At 43.7% G+C, this 27,904-nt stretch overlaps 1 protein-coding gene across 1 annotated transcript; it reads left to right on the forward strand.

Moving 5' to 3' along the window:
• Positions 1-27,831, forward strand: LOC139654502 (CUGBP Elav-like family member 3). Its single transcript, XM_071531588.1, has 13 exons — positions 1-145; positions 2,129-2,211; positions 20,257-20,305; positions 20,877-21,005; positions 21,162-21,241; positions 21,703-21,846; positions 22,269-22,413; positions 22,911-23,060; positions 23,173-23,238; positions 24,185-24,289; positions 24,430-24,573; positions 24,884-25,046; positions 27,753-27,831. The coding sequence occupies exons 1-12, from the start codon at positions 1-3 to the stop codon at positions 25,009-25,011; spliced, it is 1,368 nt and encodes a 455-aa protein (XP_071387689.1). The 3' UTR covers positions 25,012-25,046; positions 27,753-27,831.
• The last annotated feature ends 73 nt before the right edge of the window (positions 27,832-27,904 follow it).

Genomic DNA, 27,904 nt, shown 5'->3' on the forward strand with positions numbered 1-27,904 from the left:
ATGAAGGAGGCCGACGCCATCAAGCTGTTTGTGGGGCAGATTCCCCGGAATCTGGAGGAGAAGGACCTCAAGCCCATCTTCGAGCAGTTTGGCAAGATCTATGAGTTAACTGTGATAAAGGACAAATACACTGGCATGCACAAAGGTTAGTCTCATCATCACCACACAGCATAGACATACAGCAGACTTACAGATAAATAGATAGATAGATAGATAGATAGATGGATTGATGGATTGATGGATAGATAGAGGTGCGACAGTGTAGCAGATAGATGGGTGGATCATCCTGTGCTGAGTGTCACATGTCACCATGGAAACTGTCACACTGGCTCTCGTCTCCATCTCCTGTTCACACTGTAAAAGCGAGAGCGCTAACAGCCAAACACGAACTCATTCACCACACATACACTGTGCATCGAAAAGCCTTCATGCGTTTCGATGCGTGTGCCAAAGATTACCAGGAATCAGGTTCCAGTTTAGGATCTTATTGTGATATGTGGACATTCTAGTTTATATTCCTCATTAGAATAATATATAAAAGTATGATATACTATAGGTTTATTATAATGTGGTATAGTTAGTTACTCCTAATCATGAACTGCAGAACAGTAGGATGAGTCTCGCATGTAGATGCACTGATTCTGTTTCTGTTTCTCTGGCTTTACTTTGTTTTCTTTCTGTCTGTATGCCTCTCACCTTACTAAGTTACGTGTCCTGACCCTGTCTTTTGGATACATGCGTGTGTGTGTGTGTATGTGCCCATACAGGACAAGTTAAGCTAGGCGTGACCCCATGGTCACAGTAACAGAAATGAATGAGTTGTCTCTGCCAGCCCCAAAGTGATGCCCAGTTCTAACACTAGATCAGCAATAAACTGTAGTGTACATACACACACACACACACACACGCACTCACGCACACACACACACACACACATTCACACATACACACACACCATGACCTGGGGTCCTGTGTGTTATAAACCAGATTAGGCTGTATGCTCCAATCAGTGTAATGGGACTGTAAGCCTGTGTGACACAACGGAAAGAATCTCTTGTTTTGAGAATCCCCACAGCCACAGTAAGCCCCTCTTAAAAGCAATGAGATGGAGTGTAAGATGCATATGTGTGTGAGTGTGCATGTGTGTGTGCGTGTGTGTGTGCCCTTGTCCTTCTTTGTGTATTTGGGGTTTTTTTTGTGTCTGTGTGCTGTTATGTCGAGTCATTCTCAACCCCTCAGATGTGGTTCTGTGTGAACGCTTTAGTGAACGCTGCCTTTTCTTCCTAATCGTCCAATCTTTTCTTTACTCTGAATCTACTTTAGTCTGTCTGAGATGTTACTGGGATGCTAACCTGCTGCTAATCTTGTTGTCTTAGTGCTGGTGACAGGTGTAGTAAACAGCTCTGGCCAGACAGCTCTACTACCTACCCCTTCCCCCCTACACACACACAGACACAGGTACAGCACACAGGAAAACAGAGGGGTGTATTTGGAGTGATCGTGAGGCATGCGTAGTGGTTGCTATAGGCGGGAACCTTACTGTGCCAAGCCTGTTATTCCCCGGGGGCTTGTTAGCCCCGCGCACACTGTCACTGTGGTGCTGTCCTGTGTGCTGACTCGTGCCGTGCCGTTCTGAACTGTGCCGTGCCGTGAAATGTCCTTCTCCGCTCTAGACCCCTGCCGCTCTAGAGTGCATCATCATGGTGTTGTCAAGTACTATGAAAGTGCATGAATAATAATTTTTTTGGATTCTCTTGATTCGGCCTAGCGATAATTCAGAATAGGTGACTGGCAAAGAGGGAAAGACAAATGACAGGAGACAAGACAGTCAAAGGGTGTGTGGCTGTCTGTATTGTGTGTGTGTCTGTGTGTGTGTGTGTGCCTGCGCGCACGTGTGTGCGCGTATGTGTATTGTCGTTTGTGTGTCTGTCCACATTTCTATATTTGTTTATGTCTTTCTGTCTGTTTGACCTGCAGCTTGTGTGATATCCTCCACATATTTCAACATTCTTCTCCATCCTCCCCTGCTCTCTCTCTCTCTCTCTTTCTCTCTCTCTCACTCTCCCTCTCTCTCTCTCTCTCTCTCTCTCTTTCGCGCTTTCTCTCTCTCTCTCTCTCTGTCTGACAGGATGTGCGTTTCTGACGTACTGTGCGAGAGAGTCTGCACTGAAAGCCCAGAGCGCTCTACATGAGCAGAAAACACTACCAGGCGTAAGTGCACATCACACACACACACGCGCACCCACCCACCCACACACACACACAGACACACTATACACTTCACACACAAAGATACACACAAAGATGCACATACACATGGACATATCACAAGAGCCCCCCCCCCCAATCCACACATCCACACATACATGCACACACACACCCACACACACACCCGCCCGAACACACACAAAGCCCTCACATGAGTGTGTAACGTGTATGATGTTGTGTCCTAGCAGTGCTGTCTGCTACTGGAGGTTCAGCTCCCATTAGTAACACTGTGACATAACTCAACAGCCAGCAGGCGTCTTGCTGTGGAGCGCCATGCAAAGGACAAACACTCCCTCTCACAGGAGACACATAGGGAACTCCACTAGCATTATGATCTCCATTTCTTTCTCTTTCTCTTTCTCTTCTTCTTTCTCTCTCCCTCGATCCCTTTCCTCCGCTGGCCCCCGGTGATAGCTCCCGCCTAGAGCGTGTGTGTAATTAATGTGGCCATTCCCCTTTGTCTCGTCCCAGTCTCCCTCAGTCTCTCCAGTGAGGGATCGTGTGCTGCGGCTGGGCCGGGGTAGGACGCTGTTCATTATGGATGGGGCACTATGCGAGCTCTTTGTCTGTCTCATAGGCTGTACCTCTCTGTCACTCTCCCTCCTCTCTCTCTCTCTCTCTCTGACCTGGTTTCCACTGCAGTTTAAAAACGGATTTTACAGTAACTGTTTTGGAACATTTTGTATTTTTAACCTACTTTAACATCAGAAGTAGCTACTCAATTCTCCTCAACGAAGACAGTGTGGTGTGAAAGTGTGGGATGCATCTTCGAAATATGACGCATTTTTCCTAACTCTATCTAAAGTCAAATTTGCAACAGTTACAACAGGATGGTGAACATACCCTCGCCATCTCTCAGTCTTTCTCTACTGCTTTCTCTCTCTCCGTCTCTCTGCCGCTAGATCTGAGTTGCATTTCCTGCACCTTCTCCTCAGGCTAGGGTGTTGATAAGATCTCTGTGAGAAAATGGTTGGAGGAGAGCGTGGAGAAAAGGCTGTAAACTTTGGGGGAGGGGAGAGTTTCTGAGACACATAAGCACAAATCCATGCATACATATGTATTGCAATCACGAATGCTTTTCCACACAGGCGGATATGCCTCTGCATGCGTGCACACACACACACACACACACACACACACACACTCACACGTACAAACACACAGTGTTAATACTGACATTAATCCAATTAGGGCCCACTAAGGAGTCTGACCTTTCCACGAAAATCACCTTTCCACTGTCTGCTGTCTTTCCTTCCTCCTCTCTCTAATGCTGTCCCTTTACTCATCCCTCCCTCTGCACTTGTTTTTGTCTTTTCCTTCCCTGTCTGCCATTTCCTTATTCTATCACCACAGATGACATCAGTGACAGAGTCCTTGCAGCAAAAGAAAATTATCTGTAGGTCTACTTTACAAGTGGATAGATGCACTTCACTTCCAAATAAAGAGTCAATCGAGTCCAAACAGAGAGGACACACACACGGAGGAAGGAAGGATATTCATTAATAGTCCGGATTTACTGAAGAGCCAGCATGCAACACCCCAGAGGAAGACTGGTACTGAAATGAGGGTGTGGTTGTCGTGTGCTGGCTCTTCAATAAACATGGACTGTTAATGAGGAACATTACTGTCTCTCCGCACGTGCCTCCCCTCCCTTTGGAGTACGGGTCCGTGTCCTTCCCCTTTGGGATGTATATCAAAGAGATCCCATCCCCCTATTCTGTCCTGTTTGAGCCAACGTCCTTTGAAGAAAATTGTTATTTTATTGGCAAGAATATGAAATGTGATTTGATAAAGACATCCCGTGTTTTAGCTTGTCTATCTGATTTCAGTGAATTAGTTGAACCCACCTATTGCATTGAGAGGAAGGCAGAATCAATGAGGGAAAGTCGATGGGGAAGGGCTAAGGGGAAGGGAGTCCTAGCTGTAGATGGAAGCTACGTACACATTTTTCAATCCCACCGCACTCTATATACAGCACAACACTGATTTCTTTCCACTTGCCTGTTGACTTATATTTGAGTTTGAAACATTGAGGTTTTGAGGTTTTGAGTTTATATAGGGCTGGGTGATATTGACAAAATCAAATATCACTATATTTTAGACCGAATACCTCAATATCGATAATGTGACGATATTTTGTGAGTATTCGTGCTTTCATAAGATATTTACACAGAAGAAAATTTTGAAAATTAGTAATGATCATTAGTTATCAGTAATGTGTAATCAGTAATCAGTAATGTGGATATGATGAGCTGGTAAAGGCAATCATTGTTGATTTCTCTCAGCCAGAACAGGCTAATAAGTTCAATTGTATCACTTTACTGTAATGCAGCCTTTAAGACCAGGAAGAAGTAACATTTAAGGTATTTCACAATATTACGATAACCAAAATCCCAGACGATATCTGGTCTCACATCACAATATCGATATATCGCCCTGCCAGGGGTGATATATCATATAATAAGTTTATATATGGTATGAGAAAAAAGATTACATGGATCTACAAAAACAACTAAGAAACATTTGTTTGGTGGCTATATGTTGGCTTGGAGGCCACTATACAACCCAACCCAATTCCTCCCTTTGTGTTTTTCAAGATCCTCCTTTCATTCATCCTAGCTCATGTTATCTCTTTTCTGTCCATCTGCCCCTCCTTTCCTGTCTCTGTCTGTAGCTCTGTAGTACATCTCTGCATCCTTTCTCCATGCCTCTGTCTTTCCTCCTCCTTCCTCTCTGTCCTCTCGCTTTCTCTGACTGAATTTAGAAATGACCTCAGATGATTCTCCCTCCCTCTCATACACCCTTCTATTATCCCATTCTTCTCTCTCCCTAAAAATTGCTTTGCCATCTCTTCCTTATTCCTCCTTTCTTTCCCCCAACCCTCCATCCATTCCCTCATTCCATTTATGTTTTTTTTTTTTTTTATATCAAATCCCCTCTGTCCTCCATTCAACTCCTCCCTTCATGTCTCCCAGTTGCTCTGCCCCAGTAGAATATTACAGAATGTTCTGTTCGCTATTCTACCCCCATTCCCTTTCATCGCTCGCTCCTCTCCCCTCTGAAATCTCTTCATGGTATCCCTCTCTCATCCCCTTTTCCCGTCCTCCTATCTTTCACTTATTTTTTTTTCTTCTTCTCTGCGCACTCGCACTCGTACTCCCTCCTCGGATTCTCATTTCACAGTCATTTATGATAACCCTTCTCCTAAGTCCTCCTGTTAGCGTTAGTTTCAGTCTCTCTCTCTCCCCCTCTCTCTCTCTCACACACACACACTCCCTCCATCTCCACCCCCCCACCCCCAGTTCCTCTACCCTTCGTCTCATTTCCCCTCCTCTTGATTAGTTGACCCTTTTGACCGTTTCACACCCCCATCTCCTCCCTCTCCTCCTTCTCCTTCCTCTCCTCCCCCCTTCGCCCTCCTCCCTCGCTCCACTTGTTAAGCTGCATGATTAGTTTCTCGCAAACTCATTTTCATAGTCAGATCCTGGGCTCACGGTGGGGCAAAGGGGCTGAGGTATACGTGTGTGTGTGTGTGTGTGTGTGTGTGTGTGTGTGTGTGTGTGTGTCCGTGTGTGTGCGTGCGTGCATGTTAGTCTTGGTTACAGGGGAGTTGAATCTTGGGATCGTTCTTAATTGCGGGCACTGGTGGAATTTCAGTCACGGCATACAACTTTAATAGAACCATGGCACCGCACACCCACACACACACCCACACACACAGTGTTTCTCTTACATCCGTGGCCAAGCAATTAAAGGTTTGGTAACGAGTCCGATGCTAGGGAGTGTTGTGGCCGCCCCTGTCTGTCACTCAGTGATGGGATTTAACGCTGATTTAACGGTTCCAATCAGCCAGTAGACGAATGAAAGGAGAGAGACAGACACACAGAGGGATGCGGAGGAACTATACCTCAACTGTCCCCCGGTAGCTTCAGCAGGGGCAGTAGAGTGTCAGATTGGAAAATGAGAAAAGGATGGAGGGATTGAGAGAAAGAGAGAGAGATGAACAGATGGCCTTATCTGAGTGTCGTGTGCCTTGTGTTTAATTTGGACACAGAGAGGGAAAGGAGGCACAGAGAGAGAGAGAGAGAGAGAGAGAGAGAGAGAGAGAATATGCATTCGTCACAGTGGGAGAAATTAAACAGTGGAACCACAAGCAAGTCCCACTGTAGCACACAGATTTTTTGGTGTATTAGATGTGGTACATAGATTCCCTTGGGTAGGACCGGATTAAAAAAGCTCATGTTTAGCTGTCACATATCAGTGCTTATTTGCACTTGAAAACTGATGGTACTTTGGTGTTGCCATTTTTTGGTTTTCTGTTTCTCTTTTTTTGTTCACATTTGCATGCTGGGGGCGGATCAAAAGGGGATAATGAGGAAAATATGTGGTTAAGTGAAAATATGCTCTATCAGTTGTCTGTAATTGTTGGGCTTACCTTGATGATGCTTATAATTAACAGGACAGGACATTTGTGTACATGCATTCATATTTTAAATAAGTCTGGCAATTTTTTACTATTTTTCACATTTTAGAATAATAGTAAAGACATCAAAACTATGAAATGATACTTGTATGGAATTTTGCAGTGACCAAAAAAGTGTTAAACAAACAAAAACTATCTTATATTTTAGATTCTTTAAAATATCCACCCTTTGCCTTGATGGAAAGGCAAATTGTTTTGAAAAGAAATTCATACATAGGCATCAACTTCACTATTTATATTAGTCTAAAAAAACAATTTCAAGCATTTAAGCATAAGCCTTTAGATCAAAATGGCTCTAAGATAATGAAAAACATAGGTGTGTCCAAACTTTTGACTGGTAGTGTATCACTAGTCTAAACACCATCTCTTCCTGAGGGGTCACTGGATAGCAAAGTTATATTTTATGATGCTCATTATCATATATACGAGACATGTAATATACTTCACCACAGTGGCACATTGATTTACAGTAGACGTGTCTGATCATAGCTTGTTCCAGGGGCTACAGGTACACTGCTGACTTATTAGTGCGTCTTGTTAGTCAAGAGGGGAAGTGGCGGTGAGCCGACAGCGTGTGTCCGAGGTCAAAGGTCAGAGTTCAGCCTCTAGTCAAGAGAGTCAAGAAGGCTGGTCTCAGACAAAGGAGCTGTGACCCTTCCTCACCTCAGGGACAGGAAGAATTTGCATACACACACACACACACACACACACACAATTCACCTTAATCATCCATGCAAAACTCTTCTTGCTCCATCTTCGTATCTCTTTATTCCTCCACACATGCATTTCTTTCCTTCTCCTCCCCCCTCACTTCACCCAATTCACTCTTCCTCCCTCTCTCTCTCTTTTCATCAGGCCTCGGCCATCTCAAACCCACCATTTGCCACACTTGACTCACAGCCTGTTTAGATTTTAACCCCATATCTCCCTTCCCCCACACTCTATTTATCGCTCTATCTCTCCCCAGCCTACTGCTGCTGTATTTCCTCCCTTATCTTTTCCCCTTATCATTTTCTTTTGTTCTTTGCAGTCGATATCTCTCTCTCTCCATTTAATCTCCACTCTCTTCTCTCTCTGTTTATCACTCCCTTCATCTTCATTCTACTTCAAACACGTACGCACAAGTGTTCGTACGCACGCACACATGTACACACACACACACATACATCCGTTTGGTCGTGCTCGCATCCACAGATCCCAGTGTAGGTGAAATTAAAGTGTGATAAGCAGCTTACCAGGTGTGTGTTGTCACGCTTCACTGCTCTCCAGGCAGCACTCTGCTCCCTGCTCTTTGATTAGAGCCAAACCGAAGCCTACACATACACACACACACACACACATATAAACAAACACACACACACACACTTTACTTCCCATGAAATACTGGATGCCTACTGAATTATTAAACAAGGCATAAGTAGTTCTACAGGACAAGTAGTTAACAATAACTGGTACAGCAGAGAATCAATGCACCTATAAAAAGTATATTGAAAGTTTGTATAGTGATATTTATTAAATGCATTCGGTATGGACCTTGATTTCTTAAGCTAATAAAATATTTGCAGGCCTAATGCTGGATCATACTAACATGACAAGAGCTGTAATATCTTTTAATGAGCCTGGGTCCAAGAGTGAGAGAAGTAATTTCTCATTTTGGTCCTGGACTGAAAAGGTTTAAGAACCCTTGGACTAGGCTATAGTTTATATTCATGTAGGCTACAGTATAGTAGTAGTAGTAGTAGTAGTAGGATTTACATGGGCCAGCGGGGAACGTTGCACGGTGCAGCTATAGCAGCTACAGCAAATCTCCAGTGATGCTGCCAGTTCCTTTTCATGCCTGTTAGCATTACAACGTGACTAATTCTTAAAGGACAGCCAAATATGTAGAAGTCGACATGGCTAATAAATATAGAAATTGATGGTTAGATTTGATTCACTGACGATCGAAAAATATGTTGTTTTGCAAGGGTCTCTACAAACGCGGGGTGAGACTGTATCCCAGCAGTATATTCGTTCCTGTTTTTTTCCACTTAGTCCCGTCTTTCCATGTGTACGTCCAATACTTCTAGCTGATGGCTGATGTTTATCAGATCCACACGGGATGTGTAATGTGTGTATGTTCTGTGTGTGTTTCCATGTGGAATCTAAGATGCCTGGCAGGCAGCCTCCCTACGGGGCAAAGCTATGATGAGCAATTATCCACTAGGGCGACTTTGTAGGCTAATTTAGCATATTTATGTGGTCAGCAGCACTGTTTACTATTCCCCCTCACTGCTTACTGCTGCACTTTCAATTTAGAACAGACCCCAGCTCTCTCTCTCTCTCTCTCTATCTCTCTCTCCCTGTCTCTCTCTCTTTCGTTTTCTCTCTGTCTCTTGCTCCTTGCCATCCCTCTGCCTCTATCTCTCCCTGCCTGATGGGGTTTGTGATGTGTATCGCTCCCCCCTCCCTCATTCTAGTTCTCTATTTTTATCCTCACTGTGTGTGGGATGGGAGGGGATTGGAGGGACAGGTGTAGAATGAAGTGTTTTGTGTGTGTGTGTGTCTGTGTGTGTGTGTGTGTGAGAGAGAGAAAGACAGAAGAAGAAAGAGCCAGAGAGAGTGATACAGAGGGGGTATGCAGAGTAGAAGGGTGTTTGTGTGGGGCTGTGTACAGCTAAGACCGAGGGGGATTTAGCCTGTTTGTTTTAAACAAAAGTGTTTGGTGTGTGTGTGTGTGTATGCCTGTGAGCGTGTTTGTGCATGCACGAGAGAGAGAGAGAGACAGAGAGAGAGAGAGAGATAGTGCCTGCCTCATATTTCACCACAAAATTGAGGCAGAATCTAATCACGGCCCCATAAAAGCCTGACCCTGGAGAGGGCCTGTCTCTTTAAGGCCTGGCCCACACACACACGCACACACATTCACACACGGAAACATTTGTATTTTGGCCAGTTTGAAAATCATGTATTGTGTGGAGACACATGATTACCAGGGTATGTGTTTGTTCACCACCAAATCTGTGTCTCTCAGATACTGAGCTCTAAAGTAGCCCAAAGTTGAGTTGAGTCCATATCACACACCATCTGCTTTATAAATCCAGCCAGCTACAAAAATCTGCAGGGCCTAGACTCCAAATTCATAGAATGGGAAGAACTGTTTAGTTACAATTATCAGTTATCATTATTGCATCTGATTCTAGACTATATACGCCCTATATAACTTAGGGCTTGCTTCACACCTTGACTAAAGCACAGCGGAGTGGTGCTTGAGATGGAAATCAAGGCATCTCCACCTTCGTATTATGTATGATACACGGATTCTGACTTTGACTTAATCCATTTGTAAGCTGCTTTATTTACGCACTCGAAACTCTGTGCTGTCTAGTGCTCCCATTGATTTTGTGATGTAAATAAAAGACATCTGATTACTAATAAAAGCCAAAGACATCAAACGGAAATGTGAAGGAAATGAATTAGACTGCAATGCTGTTGATAATATTTAAAGCAATTTGATACGGATACAAAATGTGTCCTGCCATTTCTGTGTTCGGGTTTTCAAGGAATCATCAGGAAAGAAAAGTAGTGCCAGGTCGCGAAGAGGGTGCCAAGAACTCACTTAAATGTGCTGAGTTTAACAGATGCCCAGTGCTTCCAGCGTTTTGCACATGGATAGGGCCTTGACCATTGAGCTGTGCTGCTGGTCTGCAGAGCCAGATCGCAGAGCCAACATCCCTCCCCTGTTACTTCAGGTAACATGTGCCATTTCCACCCTGGCAACAGGTCCTGCGTCAGCTGGACAGGGAGTCCGGGGATGTTGTCAAGGTATCTCAGGCCTCTGTCTCCCATTGCCAGTTCTAAACAGCAATGAGCAGCCGTACCCAAGAATATATTGGCCTGACACTGATGCGCAAAGAAGCACAATCAAGTACAGATGTGATTGTACTGCTTTCCAAACGTCTTTGGAACCATCAACTGTATGCATGTAACCATGAGAGCACAGAAGAACAAATTTATAGGAAGAGGAAAAGATGATATTCCAGGAACATTCAATTGGTATGTGATGCAGACGTGGCAAAGTCTGTGCGCAAACTTTTAGTGCAATGAATAATGCATTTGGAGAGTGGCTTGTCTGTAAGAAAAACGTCTTTTTATGTAAAACCTATTTTTGATATTAAAAAAATTAAGTGATTTCTTCTAGGCAAAAATGTGGAATAGCCTAAATGATTTCAGATTTTGAAAAATGTATGTTATATTTTTTAGCAAATTAATGTCCCTAGGGTATGTTGCCAGTTCAATCTTTGTGCGCCATGGTCCTAACCATAACTTATTTAAATTTAAAGGCAATGACTTTTTGGAAAGACATGAAAAGTAGAAAGGTCCATGGCCCAATTTTCCATCATACCAATTGGAAGGACAAAGAAGCCTAAACCCTAAACCCAAAATCCTTAGTGCGCACACTGAATAGTCAAAATCTGAAAAGAAACAGCTCAATCCTCACTACATATCTCAGTTTGCATAAGAACCATGTATATTTTCAGTCTGTATTCAGCCCTTAACGCCATTTTCAGGAATTCTGAAAAACAGCCTTATTTTGAGATTAATGGCCACACAATACAAGAAGTACAAGAAGCTTCAATTACAAGCATAGTAATGAGTGCGTGGTGCCCTGACAATATTTCTGTGACTTCAAATAAAATATTAAATAAATAAAAAAAGACAGCTAAAGAGATATAGAGAGGATTCTTTTTTTTTTTTAATTATCTAATGTTTTAATTAAATGGGCTCTGTTGGCTCTGTTGGCACATAAAGGAAAACATAAACTTTTAAGTAAAACAAAAGAAAACCTTCTGCAATTGGAATGACAAGGATTTAACAACATAGGATAGATATGAGTTAAGGTGTTTCATTCAGTCCATATGATTGTATTTGACTAAAACCTACAACCTCCATTCCAGACACCATGTTTCAACATGTAATATTAATGTGTCTGAACTGAGATGGACAGATAGAGAAGGCCTATATGAGGGGGCTGAATGAGTGTGTGAACTCTGAATGAAAGGGGGGTTGAGAGCAGTGAAGGAGGGGTATGAAGAGGTTTGGCATGAATAGGGTTGTATAGACACGGAGGGGGGAGGGAGAGACAGGGGAGGAGCAGAGGAGGCAGGGGGGAGAGAGAAGGAGGAAGCAAGACAAAAGTTTGCCATAATGAGCGTGGAGGAAGGGGGAGGTGGGGCGGTGCGTGGAAGAAAGGGGGTTTGCTGGGTGGTGGAGGCGTGGGAGGCCGTCGGGGCGCACTTCTGTCAGTTTAAACAGAGACATCTGTCAGAGGGGGCCACTGGTGTGTGTGTGTGTGTGTGTGTGTGTGTGTGTGTGTGTTCGTGTGTGTGTGTGTGATTAGGCTGGTGAGGGGATGACAGGACTTTAGTTGCACCTGGGGTGTGACCTCCGCTCTGAGGTCTCCTCTCTAACCACACTTCAACCTGCTGTCTGGATAATGGCCTTTTCACACCGCAGGGCCAATCTCTAGCCTTATACTACCATATTACGCTGGCTTACATCACTCCTCTTCACAATGCCCCGTCCAGCAGCAGAAGGAAGGAGAATGGGACAACTGGGCTTGTACATCTCCACAGACTTTAATTCGGTTAATGTGCAACAAGAGACAGTTGACAGTTGTCCTGATGATATAGTTTTGAGCAGTTTTAGTTCATATAGGTTTTAGGTTTAAAGAAAATTGATAAAGCCAGTAGACAGTGAATCTAGGCCAATGTACACTGCACTTTGTGAGTGATTTATGATTTAGTTTTTAAACAAAGTTTTATAGATTAGATGAGATAATTCTTTTTTGTCTCTTGGTACAGAAATTAGTTTTGCGTCAGAACACACAATACTGATGATAAAGACAGACATTGCTACAAAATAGACAGACAGGCAAACAGAATATCAAATTGACAGAGTGACTTCTCCACATAGTGCAATTCAAGCCCTCTCTACCCTCTGAGTGTTTCCTCCCTCATACCCAACCACAGAATACAGTACAAATCATTATTCATTTCAGATAATGCACAGTCCCGGAACTCCAATAGGTTAGGTTTATAATGTTTTAGGATTTAGTTTCTATTTGTATGGGCTTTACATTTGGATATAATTTCTAATTTAGAAGATATTAATATATTTTTGGGCTAATGAATATAGGCCTATGTACAATATACTGAGTGTATAAGTGAGTCTAAGTCTATCTTCACCATGTCCCTGAAAAAGTGTGAACACACCAATGTGTTGTAGGTAAAAATATAGAGTTCATTGTGTCTGGAAAAAATCAAAACTGCATGACTAGTTTAGACAATAACCTTACATATTATGAGCTGCACAATTATTTGTACTATGCCATGTTCTTGCTTTATTAACTATATATTAACTTCTGAGAATCATCCAGTGACCATAAGAATAGTTGAAAGTAGAGACACTCTGTCTCACTGGTTGAGTATTTATATCCAGAGATAACAATAGGTCACAATAGTAAAAAAAAAAAAAATCTACAAAAGCATCTCTACATGACACGTGGTTTGACACTTTAGATACTTTGTAATAATTTATTCAAACATTAAATGTCTTATTGACAGTCTAAAAATTACTTTTTTTAAAAATAATCTTTATTTGTCCAATTGCTTTTAATGCCTTGAAATGGGACACCATGGCCCCATATTATAGCTATTTAACTGTTCTTCCAACATATATAAAAATGACCTAAAAGCTGACTCATGATGGTGACTGTATTGTTTGAATTCCAAAGAAAAAAAAGAGTAGAGAGCCAGCAAGTGCCAGAGCATCCAAAAATGTGTCACAGTCGAAATTCTTGTTCTCTGCTGAATGTAATCTCAGTGAATATGAAATTTTTGCAATCATGAATTTGTATGGCTTTGAGCGGCCTTTTTAATTCACCAGCTCATTTCCCAAAGGACTTATATTCCCTAAAATAGAAAGAAGGTCCAAGTGCATAGGTCTAACAGTTATCCGCTATAGTGCTGTTGGATTATGTTGGACTAAATCCAAAGGATCAAATTTCAGTGAGTGCTCCACTGCTGCATACAGAATGTTCTCATTGGGGTTTGACAAAAACAGCATAATATTATACGGATCAACAGGGTAGTTAGTTCTGCTTCATGCACGGTTTGATACCATTACTATGGAGAGAGATAAAGAGAGAGAGAGAGAGAGACAAGAGAATATGTCGGTAATCCATGCTCCAGTGGAGAGGCTGATGAAGGGTTAACTGCCAGATAAAGGATTGAGTGGAGGAGAAGGAGGGCAGACTTCTCAGGTGTGAAGAATGGAATGAGAGAGAGACAGAGGGAGGAGGGATGAGAGCAGGGGGATGGGGCGCGCAGGAGGTTGTATTATGGTTGCAGGCCCCCGTTGCCAGGCAACGGAGCCGAGCGAGATGCCAGGTTGCTAGGTAACCCGGGGGATGCAAAGACTAACGTGGTGCGATAGAGAGATGGGAGAGAGGAGGGGTGGAGCAGTGCTGTTGGGCTGCTCCACCTTCCCGCTCACTCACTTCTCTCTTTATTTCTCACATCTCAATCTCTTCATCCAGCTGCGGGGCTGAGGCGTGAACTGGAATGGTAGATGTAAAGGGAGCTTCATCAGGGAGCTGGGGAGTTGCACGCTACCTTCTTGGTTTTATGGGATTGGTCACACACACACGTGCACATGCACATACACAGCCACCCACCCACCCACACACACGCCAAATGCACTCCAAAAGCCAACAAAAATTCTTACACACACGATTAGGGATAGAACAATAACTGATATTACTTTATATCGCAGTAAAAAAAAAACAACATCATGACACCAGCCCTAATTTTTATTACCGTCACCACCATGATAACCGGCAACTTGTTGGGCGGCTGAATAACAGACCCAAACGTCACTATTTTACAGTCTTACATTAAAACATGTTTAAAAAAGAAAAATGTCTAGCGATTGATACATTTATTTTTAATTGAAGCATATAACAGTATTGTTTTTATGGTTTCGTCTTAATAATTATGGGGATAATATTGTATATCAAGATAATTTTGGCCAAGGTAATCGTACTATGAAATTTTCACGATACATTAAAGTCTGTGTAAGAGAGCCCTTCTTTCCTCTCTACTAGAAATAATAGACTTCTTCTAATTCTACTAGAAACAATAGAGATTTAACGTTGCTCAGAGTGAAAATAATACATTAAGAAGCCCAAGGTAGCACTTGCTCTGCTTTCACATGAAGGTAGAAATTTATATTCATGAGTCATGTAGTTCTAGCTGAAACTGGTTTTTATAAGAGGCAAAAATACAGGGTCAACACAGCTGCTATTTAGCCGTATTTGTTTTTGGTTTTGTAAAAATTACATAAGGGCTTAGTACACTGATGATAATGAGTTGTGGGGCCTTCAAGGCATATTGTAGCTTAGACGGAGAACGAGAATGAGAGAGAGAGTAGGAGCAAAATGGAGAGGAGAAGGAGGAGGATGAGAGAGAGAAAGAGGAGAGAGATAGAAGGGAAAGGATGAAAAAGATGAAAAAGCAGAGATGACAGTGTCATCAGGCCTGGCATGGGAGGGATTATGGAGTTGAGAATGGAGAGAGGGAAATCGAGGAGAGGGGAGAGGAAGAAATAACACTGGATAGTGGGGAAGGGATAAAAATAGTTTTCCTTTCTTGTGCACTCTGGAAAATGGACATCTGAAATTGTGTGGATGGAGTGTTCCAGAGGGAGATTGAGGGGGGAAGGGGTGTGTGTTTGTGTGTGTGTGAGCGAGAGCGAGTGAGAGTGAGAGAGTACGAGTGTGTGTCTGCACTCACGCACACACCACTGCCTGTTGTCGTGCTGTACAATGTAATCAGTTTTATATTTCCGTTTGCGGGAACATTTCATTCTCTTTGTGGAATATTGCCCTCCAGTGTTTTGATGGCAAAAAAAATCAAAAGACCAAAATGATAACATCGATTCGACACTGTAGCCTAATCCTTGCTCCAAATAGTGCATGTACACACACATTTACATACACACATTTCCCCCCTACCCTCATGATGTGGTGCAATGGTTTGGTCCAGTGATTGTGCGTAGGTGGGGGAGGGGGTAGAATACGATTTGATTGGATAATCCAAGGATTTAATATCCCCTAATCCTAGCACAATCCTCTCTGCATTACTGCAGGGGGTGAGATTAACTGTATGTGTGTAGTATGTGTTTGTGTCTGTGTGCGCAATAGGGCGGGCGTGGGGGGTGTGGGGAATAGTGTGTGTTCAGTATCTGTGTGCATATGTGTGGCATGTACTGTCTGTGTAGTTGTGTTGGCACCTCAGCATGCAAACGGAGCCGTTTGCGTGCAGGTTTTGGTCATGCATGTATGACTGGACATGCTTTCTCTCTAAGTGCGAGTGGCCATGCGAGCTCACACACGATCGTATATCACACATTTCTCTCCCTCATGCATTTCCATGCTGGTGTGCACATACAAATTTACATTCCTCAGAGATGTAGAAACAGTCTTCCAGGGAGGAGTCTTGCCATGCTGCAGGATAGATTGTACCACACTATGAAGTCAGCCTGTGCGTGTCCCGTGTGTGTATATGTCTGTGTGTGTGTATATGTCTGTGCATGTTTGTGTGTGTGTTTGTGTGCATTTGCAGATGGTTAGTGTTAATTAAGTCTTAATTGGAACGTGAGTAATTAGAGGATAATTTGACTTGAAAGGAGTGTGCGGCTGTTCATGTGTGTTGGATTAAAGAAGAGAGAGAGAGAGAGAGAGAGAGAGAGAGAGAGAGAGAGAGAGAGAGAGAGAGAGAGAGTAGCCTACAGTGTGACTGGCTAGCGAAGCAGGGACTGTATTTGCATTTTTCTCTCTTGCTCAAGGGAATTTCACTCTACTACTAGTATAGATTCAGCTCCTTCACCTTCTCACTCTCCCTCCCTTGCTCTAAACTCACTCACCCTTACTTCATCCTCTCAATACTATCCCCATCTCTCCATTATGGTCACAAACTTATATTCCTTTTCACTTCCTTTCTCTCATCCTTTTCTACCAATCCTCTCAAGACTCTTTCCTACACCTCTGTCGTATGTTTGACAATGCTAGAAATGAAGAGAAAGCGAGGTTGGGTTAGGCATTGGGGAGGGTAAACCAGCAAAGCATTCCCCAGCACAAATTCTTTGTTTACCCGAAGAGCACAGCAGTCGCCCTTGGCAACAGGCATCCTTGTTTACCTACCCAGTGTGCCGTCATATGATTGCCATGACAACGAGATAGTTGCCATGCCAATTTTCCGATGCCATTGTGTTGTCTTTGTAGCAGCAGCGTGCATCTCTCACCTGCTCTCTGTGTCCTGTTCCTCTGCTTTTCTCCGTCTCCTCTCCTTCTTCCTCCCATCTTTCTACAAGCGTCGTACAAAATACAAACTCTGTGGTTATTTTAAAACATCAAAATGGGCACTTCAATGCACGCAGATACACACACGCTCACATACACACACTCAGACACAGATTGATAAGCCGTTGTTTGGAATCATTAGGTTTTTCTGTTCAATCTGTTTTACTGTCAGAACGATGAGCTTGAATAGACCTAATGAAGGACAAAATGGAAGAGGTGATGGATGGATAGAGGGATAGAGAAAGGGTTAGTGGACACAAATCCTGCTACAATCAGCCAGGTCTACAACACAGCCTGAAATCAATGAACAAGACGGGACTGATCAATGAATGGATAGCACAAGATGGATGGTGGCATGGATGGACAGCAATAACAGCAGGTCCAAGATATGATGGATGGATGGATGGACGGATGGATAGATAGATGGATTGACTGATTTATGACAGTAACGTAGACCAAGATATGATGGACGGACGGATGGATGGATGGATGATGGACCGTGTAAATCCAAGGTCATAGAAGATTGTTAGGGAGGACTGTGTGTATTTTCTATGTTTGTGTAGATGCTGGCAGCTGCAGTCAATAACAGTATGGGGTTAAAAATGTACATCACTCATCCCTCTGCAGTCCCCGTGTGTGTGTGTGTGTGTGTGTGTGGGAGGGGGGTACATGTATGTGTATGAGCGTGTGTGTTTGTGTGTTAATGTGAATGTGCTTGTGTGTGTATGTTTGCGTCTATGCATGTATACGTGTGTGTATGTGTGTGTGTGTGTGTGTGTGTGTGTGTGTGTGTGCGCATGTGATGGCCTTGCCTTAGATCAATAGCTTTGTGGTGACAGCTAAGAGCTGATTAATCAAATGTATGGATCAGTCTCTCTCTGCTCTGCCCTCTCCTCAATTACCAGCTTCATTACATTGCCTTAACACCCCACTGGGACCTCTCTCCATCCATCCCTCTCCCTCTCCTGCCCTCCCTCGCTCCTCCACCCTCCTCCTCTCTGTCACTGTCCCTCCTTCCCCTCCTGTCCTGCTCTTTCACCCTCCATTCCTTCCTCTCAGTTTGTCTCCTTCCTTTCTTCGTATTACTCTAGATGTTGGGCACAGCTAACTTGCCACCATTGCTACCAATCACTGTATGACTGTCAGTGTTACAAAGGCATTAATTATTACCTGTCTGTTGACAGCAGAGACAGCCGAAACTGTTACTGTCAGCATGACTGAGATCATGACAGGCTAGAAAAATAAACCAAAATTGTTGTTTAGATTTGGTTTACCGAGATTTGAATTTAAAACCACATAGCTTGGATGGGAATCTAGGAGTGTCTGCCCTGCTAGCATGTTAGTCCACCCCCCACCCCCCCCTTCCCTTCATGTATCGATATCCCCTCCCTTCACTTCTCTCCTTTACCTCCCTGTCCCTCTCTCTCTGGGACTCCCTCCATCCCTCCTCTGAATCCATCCATCTTTCTTCTCTCCATTCCTTGTGCTCTTTCCCTCCTCTCATCGCCATCATTCTGCAGCCCTTCTCCTCCCCCACCCCATCCCTCTGGCATTAACACTCTGTCTCATTGCCTCATTGCTATGACTAAGCACTGTGTGTGTATATGTGTGTGTGCGCATGTGTCTGTGTGTTTGATATGCATATATGGTATGATTTTGAGGGTGTGTGTGCCTCTGTGTGTGTGTGTGTGTGTGTGGGCATGCCTGTGCGTCTGTAGATAGTGTATGCATAGTGAGTGCCGTTCGTTCGCAGTAGGTGTGTGTGTGCATGCATGCATTAGCGCTCTGACTAAGCGTTGGATCTCAGTAGTCGTGCCATTTTTTGGACAGAGCAAGTCACGACTGAATCACGCCCCACTCCTCCCTCCCTCCCCCTCCCTCCTCCATCCTCTCCCTCTCCCTCTATTCTTCTTTTTGAGTCATCCTCTCAGGGGCAGCTTTGCTTTCATCCTCCCACTCTCTCTCTTTTTCTCTCTCTCTCTCTCTATCCTCCTCGCTCTTCTTGTAATGTTTTTCTTCCACATTTTCATTCATTCCCTGGATTCTGTCTTGGCCTTCCACCTGCCCTTTCTGTCGGTCGAAGTCAGTCGGGGTCCCCTAGGCCTCTCCCTCTCTCTCTCTCTCTCTCCCCCTCTTTCTTTTTCCCTTTATTTTTAGCTGACTGTGCCTGTTCCTTTCACACGCTCGTCTTCTCATCCCACTACAATCTTTCTCTTTCTCTCTCTCTCTTCCTCCTCCTTTCCCTCTCTCTCTGTTCTCTCTATCTCAGCCCTCTCTCGTCCCTCATCTAATCCCTAGTGCTTCTGTAATCCAGATCAGCTGGCCTGCATTCTTAATCTCGTCACTTCTCAATCCCCCTACTACTCCACTCTGTGTGTGTGTGTGTGTGTGTGTGTGTGTAATCAGAGAGAGTATGGTTGTGTGTGTTTTGACATCGAAAGAGAGCAGCCTGGGACAGAGTTCAGACCACATAAAGACACACCTGTCACCTGCTAACCTTGATTAGTCAGTGATTTATAAACACACACACAGACACACACACAGACACACACACACACACACACACACACACACACACACACACACACACACACACACACACACACACACACAAAGTAACAAATGCAGTCAAATAGATTTGTTCCAAAAGCCTAGATATCCAGGTTTGATTTTTTTTTTTAAATGTTAACTCATGTTCATAGTTCAATGTTTCAAAAAATGATACAGATGATTACATCCTCCTAAAATGTGAAGTTATTTATGTGTTAAAGTGTCTTTAAATAGCCATTAGTGAGCTTTATTTTCATACCAGAAATCATTTGTTCAAAATAGATGTATGTTTTTTTGAATGAACTCTGTCTTTTCATTAGTTATATAATACTATTCTTTACTACATGCCTTGTGTATTTCACATAGATTAATAATACACATCATCAGGCTATATAACGGAAATCAGTGCATGAGTACGGATAATAATTGTGTCAGGTGTCGAGTTAACTTCTGTGAAATAAAGATGTGAAATAAAGAGATGTACTTTAAGACAAAGAGAAGACTTGTTCATGTTGACCATCTGTGTTGATTTTCCTGCTTGTTTGTCCTTCAGATGAATCGGCCAATCCAGGTGAAACCAGCTGACAGCGAGGGGAGAGGAGGTGAGACATAAACATACACTCATGCACAAATGCGCATGCACACACACACACACACACACACCACATAGGGTGTGAAAGAGGGAAGGGCAGGTGTCAAGTTGGATCAGACAGACAGGAAAAGTAGTCAACAGGGTGCTTGGTGTCACAGAGGGTTGTTCGGGCTTGTGCTTTCACACACACACACACACACACACACACACACACACACACACACACACATACAGAGTCACGCCACACTCTATTTCCATTCATTGTGCCCCTCCTCTGTTGCTTCTCTGAAGAGAATGCTGCTCCCTGGTGGAGAAAAGTGGTAACTCCCCCAAAACACTGATAGATAGATGGATAGATAGATAGATAGATAGATAGATAGATAGATAGATAGATAGATAGATAGATAGATAGATAGATAGATAGATAGATAGATAGATAGATAATGCTACATACATACATATTTCTATAATCTCAACAGAGACAGGTGTGACCATATAACATTTAGGGACAGAAAGTTGATTTTGTATCCTCCTCCCTTTCCCCCCTCCTCCTCTTCTTCTTTGCTCCCTTGGTACCTCAGAGGACAGGAAGTTGTTTGTGGGTATGCTGGGAAAGCAACAGAGCGACGAGGACGTCAGAAGGCTGTTTGAGCCCTTTGGCAGCATAGATGAGTGTACTGTGTTGAGAGGACCTGACGGCACCAGTAAAGGTAACACACGCCTTCATACACACAGAAATTACGCTAGCATGTGCACAACCACACATGAAGGATTCTGATTTACACTCTCTTAATGGCAGGTGTTGATTCCATACTGTCTATTGTCACTGACTGTTGATTGACCGTTGACCGTTGATTGTGTTGCAGGATGCGCATTTGTAAAGTTCCAGGGACACGCCGAAGCCCAGGCTGCCATCAACAGCTTGCATGGGAGCCGCACGCTGCCTGTAAGTTGAACGCATAGACACGGTCACAAACCCACACATACACACACAAACATACACACACACATACAAAACAAGGCAAGCACACATCAAAACACCAACTCTTTCTCTTAAACACTATAGGGAGGGAGAAGGAATTTTGTACCTACTCTTACTCTCTCTTTACAACAGCAAGCATTTAACACTACATCTATAATAATACATAATACACAATAATACATAATAATACATCTCATGAATGTGGAGCTGGGCGGTTCAATTGTTAGCACTGTTGCCTCCCAGGTGTCTGTCTATCTGTGTTAGTCTTTCAATAGACTGCCGACGTGCTGAGTGTTTCACTCTATGCTGGGATCCTTAAAAGGATTAAGTGGGTAGAGAAATTGAATGAATGAATAAACATAGTCCCATTAATACATAAAGAAGACAACACATCACATCACTTCCCTCTGTCTCCATCTTCGCAGGGAGCGTCGTCCAGTCTGGTGGTGAAGTTTGCCGACACAGAGAAGGAGCGGGGGCTGAGGAGGATGCAGCAGGTGGCCTCCCAGCTCGGCATCTTCAGCCCCATGACCCTCAACTTCCCCGCCTACAACGCCTACACGCAGGCCGTCAACGCACAGGCAGTCAGTGCACACACACACACACACACACAGACATTTACTGTATATACACACAGATATACACACCGAGTTTGTAAGGGGAGTGCTGTGCTTATGAAAGGATGTAATAAGTTTGAAGAGGCTATCAGTGGTCTAATTGGGGCTAATGTTATTACCCAGACAACAGAACATACGTCATCTGGCATTAGCTTTCCCGCAACACACAACCATTAACCCACTGACTCAGGACATAATGGCCTTGTAATTAGATCTCTATTCATCTGTTCCTCCATCACTCCCTCTCCCTGTCCCTTCTCTTTCTCTCTCTCTCTTTCCTTTCTCTGTCCACTCTCTCTCTCTCTCTTTTTCTCCCTCTTTCTTTCTCTCCATCTCTTTCCTCCCTCTCTCTCTCTTTCCTTTCCCCTCTACAGCTGGTCCAACAGCAGGCCCTGGTTGCCCAGTCAGCGTACTTGTCTCCCGTGGCAACAGTTGCCGCGGTACAGATGCAGCAGATGGCGGCACTCAACGGCAACGGAATCATCGCCACACCCATTACACCCATCACACCGTCCTCGGGTAGGCACACACACACACACACACATACACACACACACAGATGCACACACACACACACACACACACATGCATGGATGTGCACACACTCACACACATGCAGAAACACAGAAGCACATTGATTTCTTCTATACTTTTTTCCAGACTAGAAGTTCTGTCTAATCCTCCAGTAGAAATGTATAGGTGTCTAGTTATCAGCTTCATATTGTAGCTCAAAACTTGAAAGTATTGCTATGTTCTTGCCTTCTTATTCTTCATTTCTCTGACCCTTGAGCCCATAGTTCTCTATCAAGACAAATAAAGACAGATGTGATGTGTTGTTAAATGATTCTATTTATGTTCAGCACCACAGTCTTTTCCTGATCCTTGACATCAGTTATTGGTATCAGTTTTTTCCTGCCATTTGTGCTGTGTGTTGTTTCCTTTTTCTCCAACATAATAGTTCAGTACCTGTCAGTCAAAATATCTTCTCCACTCTAACTGGTCCTCCTGATTTGTAGGTACGAACACCCCACCCACTATCGCAGCAACACCTGTGACAGCACTCCCTCCGCCACTAGGAGTCAATGGTTACAGCAGTGTGCCCGCCCCCACCAATGCACAGCAAGCAACAGAAGCACTATACACCAATGGCGTTCATCCGTATCAAGGTATAAAATAAAAATAAATAAATAAATATTATTTCAAGTTGCAGTTTGGCTCAAGGGATATTGGGAGGGGGAAATCAAAGCTTTATCATCACAATGTCTTTCTCCACTCTAGCCCAGAGTCCAGCAGCAGCCCTCGACCCCCTACAGCAGGCCTATGCAGGCATGCAGCACTACACAGGTTGGTGTATGGGCAGATTTCAGTGCCACTCAGCTGTCATTTTGGTCCGCATTCTTTAAATATATTCCTCTCCTGATTAACATACATCCTGATTGTTCGGGTGGTATATGTATAGATGTAAAATGCTTAAAAATCCAGGTGTAAATGAACCCAAGATGCTTTGAAAAACACTCAAACCACTTCAGGAGGCAGTATAGATGCATACTACCACATTAATAGCAAAATGTCAATGCAATTACATCTATAGTCCACATTCAACTATGTTATCAGAAATAAATATTGGGATGCAGATCCAACTAAGGCAAATGGATGGCAGGCAGCACAGACAGTAGCTTAAAACTATCTGGGAATGTCAACAATAACAATTTATTAAAATGGATAGTCAGGATACTTGTGGATGGTGAACAAGGAAGGCCAGGTGTATGCTGTCAGTTTGGTCTGTTGAAACTACTAACAGTAACAACAACAGCTGCATAAAACTGTCTTCTTCTCAGCTGTTGCCTATGGTTGCGCATATAACAATGCAATTCCCCAAGCGATTGCCATCTTTCTAAAGGATGGAAATATTTCAAGCGAAAGTGACGGGCGTAGTGAATTTTGCAATAAAGCGAGCTATCCGATTTCAATGTGGACACACGAGACACATTACTGCCAGATAAAAATGTAATCCAGCTAAATCATATCCAGACACAGTCTGGACACAAGATTCATGTTCATTCCAAAAGTAAAGAGGGCCTATGATGTGTGTGAGTCCAGTCTCAGTTCAACAATGTCATTGTTTGGTTTGCAAAGTGGCTTCCATTCAGCTGACTGGAAACACTTAATAGTTTTCACCTTCAGCAGGAGACAGCTCAGTTCGAACAAACTCACGCTATTGGACACTGGTATGTTGCCACCTGTTGTTTTCACCCAATCAGATTATGTCACTGTCTGTCTCTTCCAATAGCGGCGTACCCTGCTGCCTACGGATTGGTCGGGCAGCCGTTCCCACAGCAGCCAACCCTGGTTGCCCAGCAACACCAGCAGCCCCAGCAACAGCAGCAGAGAGAAGGTGATGTGACTTCCTGTCTGACTGGGGCCACACCCCGTCTCTCACATATTCTTATTTTAAGTTGTTTGTCACTAGGTATTCACTGCCACAGATCCCTTATCTTTCTGCCTAATGTGTATGCGTGCGTGTGTGTGTCCCAGGTCCGGAGGGCTGTAACATCTTCATCTACCACCTGCCCCAGGAGTTCAGTGACTCTGAGATGCTGCAGATGTTCCTGCCCTTTGGCAACGTCATCTCAGCCAAGGTGTTTGTTGACCGCGCCACCAACCAGAGCAAATGCTTCGGTGAGATGCACAGAGAGGGAGAGGGAGGGAGAGAGTGGAGGGATAACAGAGAGAGAAGGAACAGTAAAAAAGGATTAAGCCTTTGTATCAATCGTCATTTTGATCCAGAGTAGCTGGTTCTTGCTGTTAATATCCAGAGGAGGTGAGATAAAGGGCAGGAGAGGTGTGGGAGAGAAGCTGTACAGAGAGAGACGTTATTTTATGTGACCCGTGTCCCTGTACTAAAATATCATCTCTTTCTTTCTCTGTCTTTCTGGCTCTCTCTGACTGTCTTTCTCTCTCTTTCTCTTTCTCTATCTCTCTGTCCCAGGCTTTGTGAGTTTTGACAACCCAGCCAGCGCTCAGACTGCCATCCAGGCAATGAATGGCTTCCAGATCGGCATGAAAAGACTCAAAGTGCAGCTCAAAAGGCCCAAAGATGCCAACCGCCCTTATTGAGAAGCCGTTGACAAGAGAAGAAGAGAGAAAGATAGGTGAGGTGGTGGTGAAGAGAAAGAGATGAGTGACAGGACATGAAGATGAAGAGAAGTGAGGTGTTGTATGTTGGGGGGGGGCAGGAATGAGGCAAGAAGAGGCAAGGAAAAATGGGGGAGCAGGAGAATGAAATTATGTTAGAGAAAAAAACAAGGACAAGATAGCAGTGGCTTTGATGCTAAAATGCTAATTGATGATACAGAGTTATGGAGAAAGACATTAAGATGAAATATAAATGAATATGAAGTAGTGAGGGAGGATTAGTGATTACAGAATAAAAGTACTAAAATAAAATACTAAAATACTGTTATCCTTTTTATTTTCTTTCACATTCTTATTTATTTTCTTTCCTGCTGTTTTGATCTTTTCCTGAAACGGCAACTTACCTCACCCAAGATCCTTCCGTCCAATCATAATTCGCGGGGACCCCATCGCTATGGCAATGGTTGCCTAGTGACCGATAAAGCCCTGACCCCCCCTTCCTCTCGCATTGTTGTAAGTTGATTGGTTGGCCTGTGTTTGGGTTGCTGTGGCGATTGATTGCCTGTGTTGGTTGCCCTTGGCGATTTTTGTTCCGTCACCTCGAGCAACCGGCCATGCGTTGACCTGCATGTCCTGTTGCCGTAGTGACCACAGACTGTGTTTGGTGCATTGTGACTTTATTTTGTATTGACCTGTGCACATACTGATCAATAACTGTCAATAGCCAGGATTGTACTCCGCATCAATTGATTTGATTGGATATTCGATATAACTGATCATTGCATAGTAATTTGATAAATTCTGTAGCAACGCTCGTTGTTTTTTGCAGCTTTGTTTTTGATCAGTTTCTGTAGTGTTTTGTTTGGTGTCATTATCATTTGAACAAATTGTTTGGGTAAAGCAGTGAGCGTGGGTCTATGTTATGTGACTGTGTTACACTATTAGTGTGTAATACGGCAGTGCATAATACCTGGTGTATGGGTGTTTGTATAGATCAGCTGTACAGAGAGGTTTCCATAGTGGACTGGTGGAGAAATGTAAAGAGCAGCCTTACAGTTTACTGTACAAGATAAAGAAACTATTTTGAAAGAAGAAACATCATGCTTCTGAATAAACTATTATGTTTTTTACGCAACATAGCCTACATGTTATTACATTGTGCTATCTTGGAAGCAGCCCAGCAGGCCATGTTGGGCAATAGGCCATGGCATGATTATGCAATACAGTAGGCAACAGTCTAAATCTGAATGTGACTCAAAACTACAGCCTAAAACATGGGCCTCACAGGTTAGAAGAGAGGAGGATGACAGGGGAAGCTATTCAGGATTACTGACAAAAGCACACCATATTTTGGGGTGAGAATGCACTATGTTGAGCTGTACTCTGATAGGCTGATTTTGTAACTCTGGATTCTGATTGGTTATACTCTTTGATGTGGCACTTTAGTTCTTTGCTCCTTCTTTTCTCTTAGGCCCTTCTCTTGGTCTCTTTTATTTCCTCTGTCACTGCTTTTGTGGTATTACTTCACTTTCCCTCCTCCTCTCCCCAATCCAGCTCTCTTCTCCTCTCTGTTCCCTGTCTTCTCCTCTCTATCCCCCCTTACCTCCTCTCTCTCTATCCCTTCTCTCTTCTTCTCTCCCCCCCCCCCCCTCCAACCTCCTCTCTCTGTCCCCTTAGCTGGTGTTTTGAGGTAAACGGTATGTGGTTGTCATGGTGAAAAACAAGTGCCTCTTGCTTATTGGAGAACAGCCTTCAATTATAGGAATTCTGGGAGAAAAATACCACACAGAATAGACGATTCCTTTAGATGTCTTGATGATTTGAGGCAAGCTTATCCTGCACAAAGCTAACCTCAACCAAAGAGGAGAAAAGACGAAGCTGCTGTTACTGTAGGTCAGTGGAGGCACCTTCACATGGCAGCACACGTTATCAATAAAGGACTCTGAGTCTATGGCTAGATTTTTACATAATAAATCCTTTTGGATAAGAAGCAGGTCTATACGTCTAATGGACCTATCTAATACCTAGCTCTACTTCGAAACCTGCTGCCTCTAGATTAGGGAGATTCAAACTGTCACCCAGAATTTCTATACTGCAAATGCCAGAGAGTGATGCATGTTGGTAGTAGTCTGTTTGCTTGCCATGATCCAAGGCACATGAGTGCAGCACATGCTCATAAGCTCACACACATACACACACATATGCCCAAATACTGTATCTCTTACACACATACACACAAACAAACGCATGCACGCCTCCAGACACACACTGGCAAGCACACATACACACACACACACACACACAAGCATACACACAAACACACACACAAGGACACGACTAATGGATTTTCACTGTATTGAGTTGCATGACCCAGACACTGTGTGTGTATGTGTTAAAGCACCATGATTTTATTGCTGTTGAAAGACGGAGCTTTATACAACTGTGAATGATGCTTTCTTGTTTTAACCTACTCACCACCAAAATAAAAGTCAAAACAAAGACAAGTTAGGAGAATCCTGAGATGCAGTTTGATAAAAGAGCGGCGGTGGCTTCCAGTCGCGCCCACAGGAGAATTTTGTGCTTTTTGGGGGAGGGGGCATGTTTGACAAGATGGAGGTCTAACATACAACCATGCCCTAACATACTCTCCCCTCTTTTCTCTGTCCCTCTCTCCTTGTTTATGTATCAATCCCTCTTCCCCCCGACTCTCCCTCCCTTCACAGGTGAAGTTTCAGACTCCAGTCGAGGTGGAATCCCAGGGTTCATTGTGCTTTCAGACTGTCTCCTACCTTTGAGCGTCGGGGGAGTGCAGACACACACACACACACACACACACACATATACACATATACACACACATGCGCGCTCTCCAAAC

Source organism: Centroberyx affinis, unplaced genomic scaffold (genome assembly GCF_046629955.1).
Source record: "Centroberyx affinis isolate AG114_WGS23_722 - 3 ecotype Tasmania unplaced genomic scaffold, CSIRO-AGI_Caff_v1 ptg002100l_1, whole genome shotgun sequence".
NCBI lineage: Eukaryota > Metazoa > Chordata > Actinopteri > Beryciformes > Berycidae > Centroberyx > Centroberyx affinis.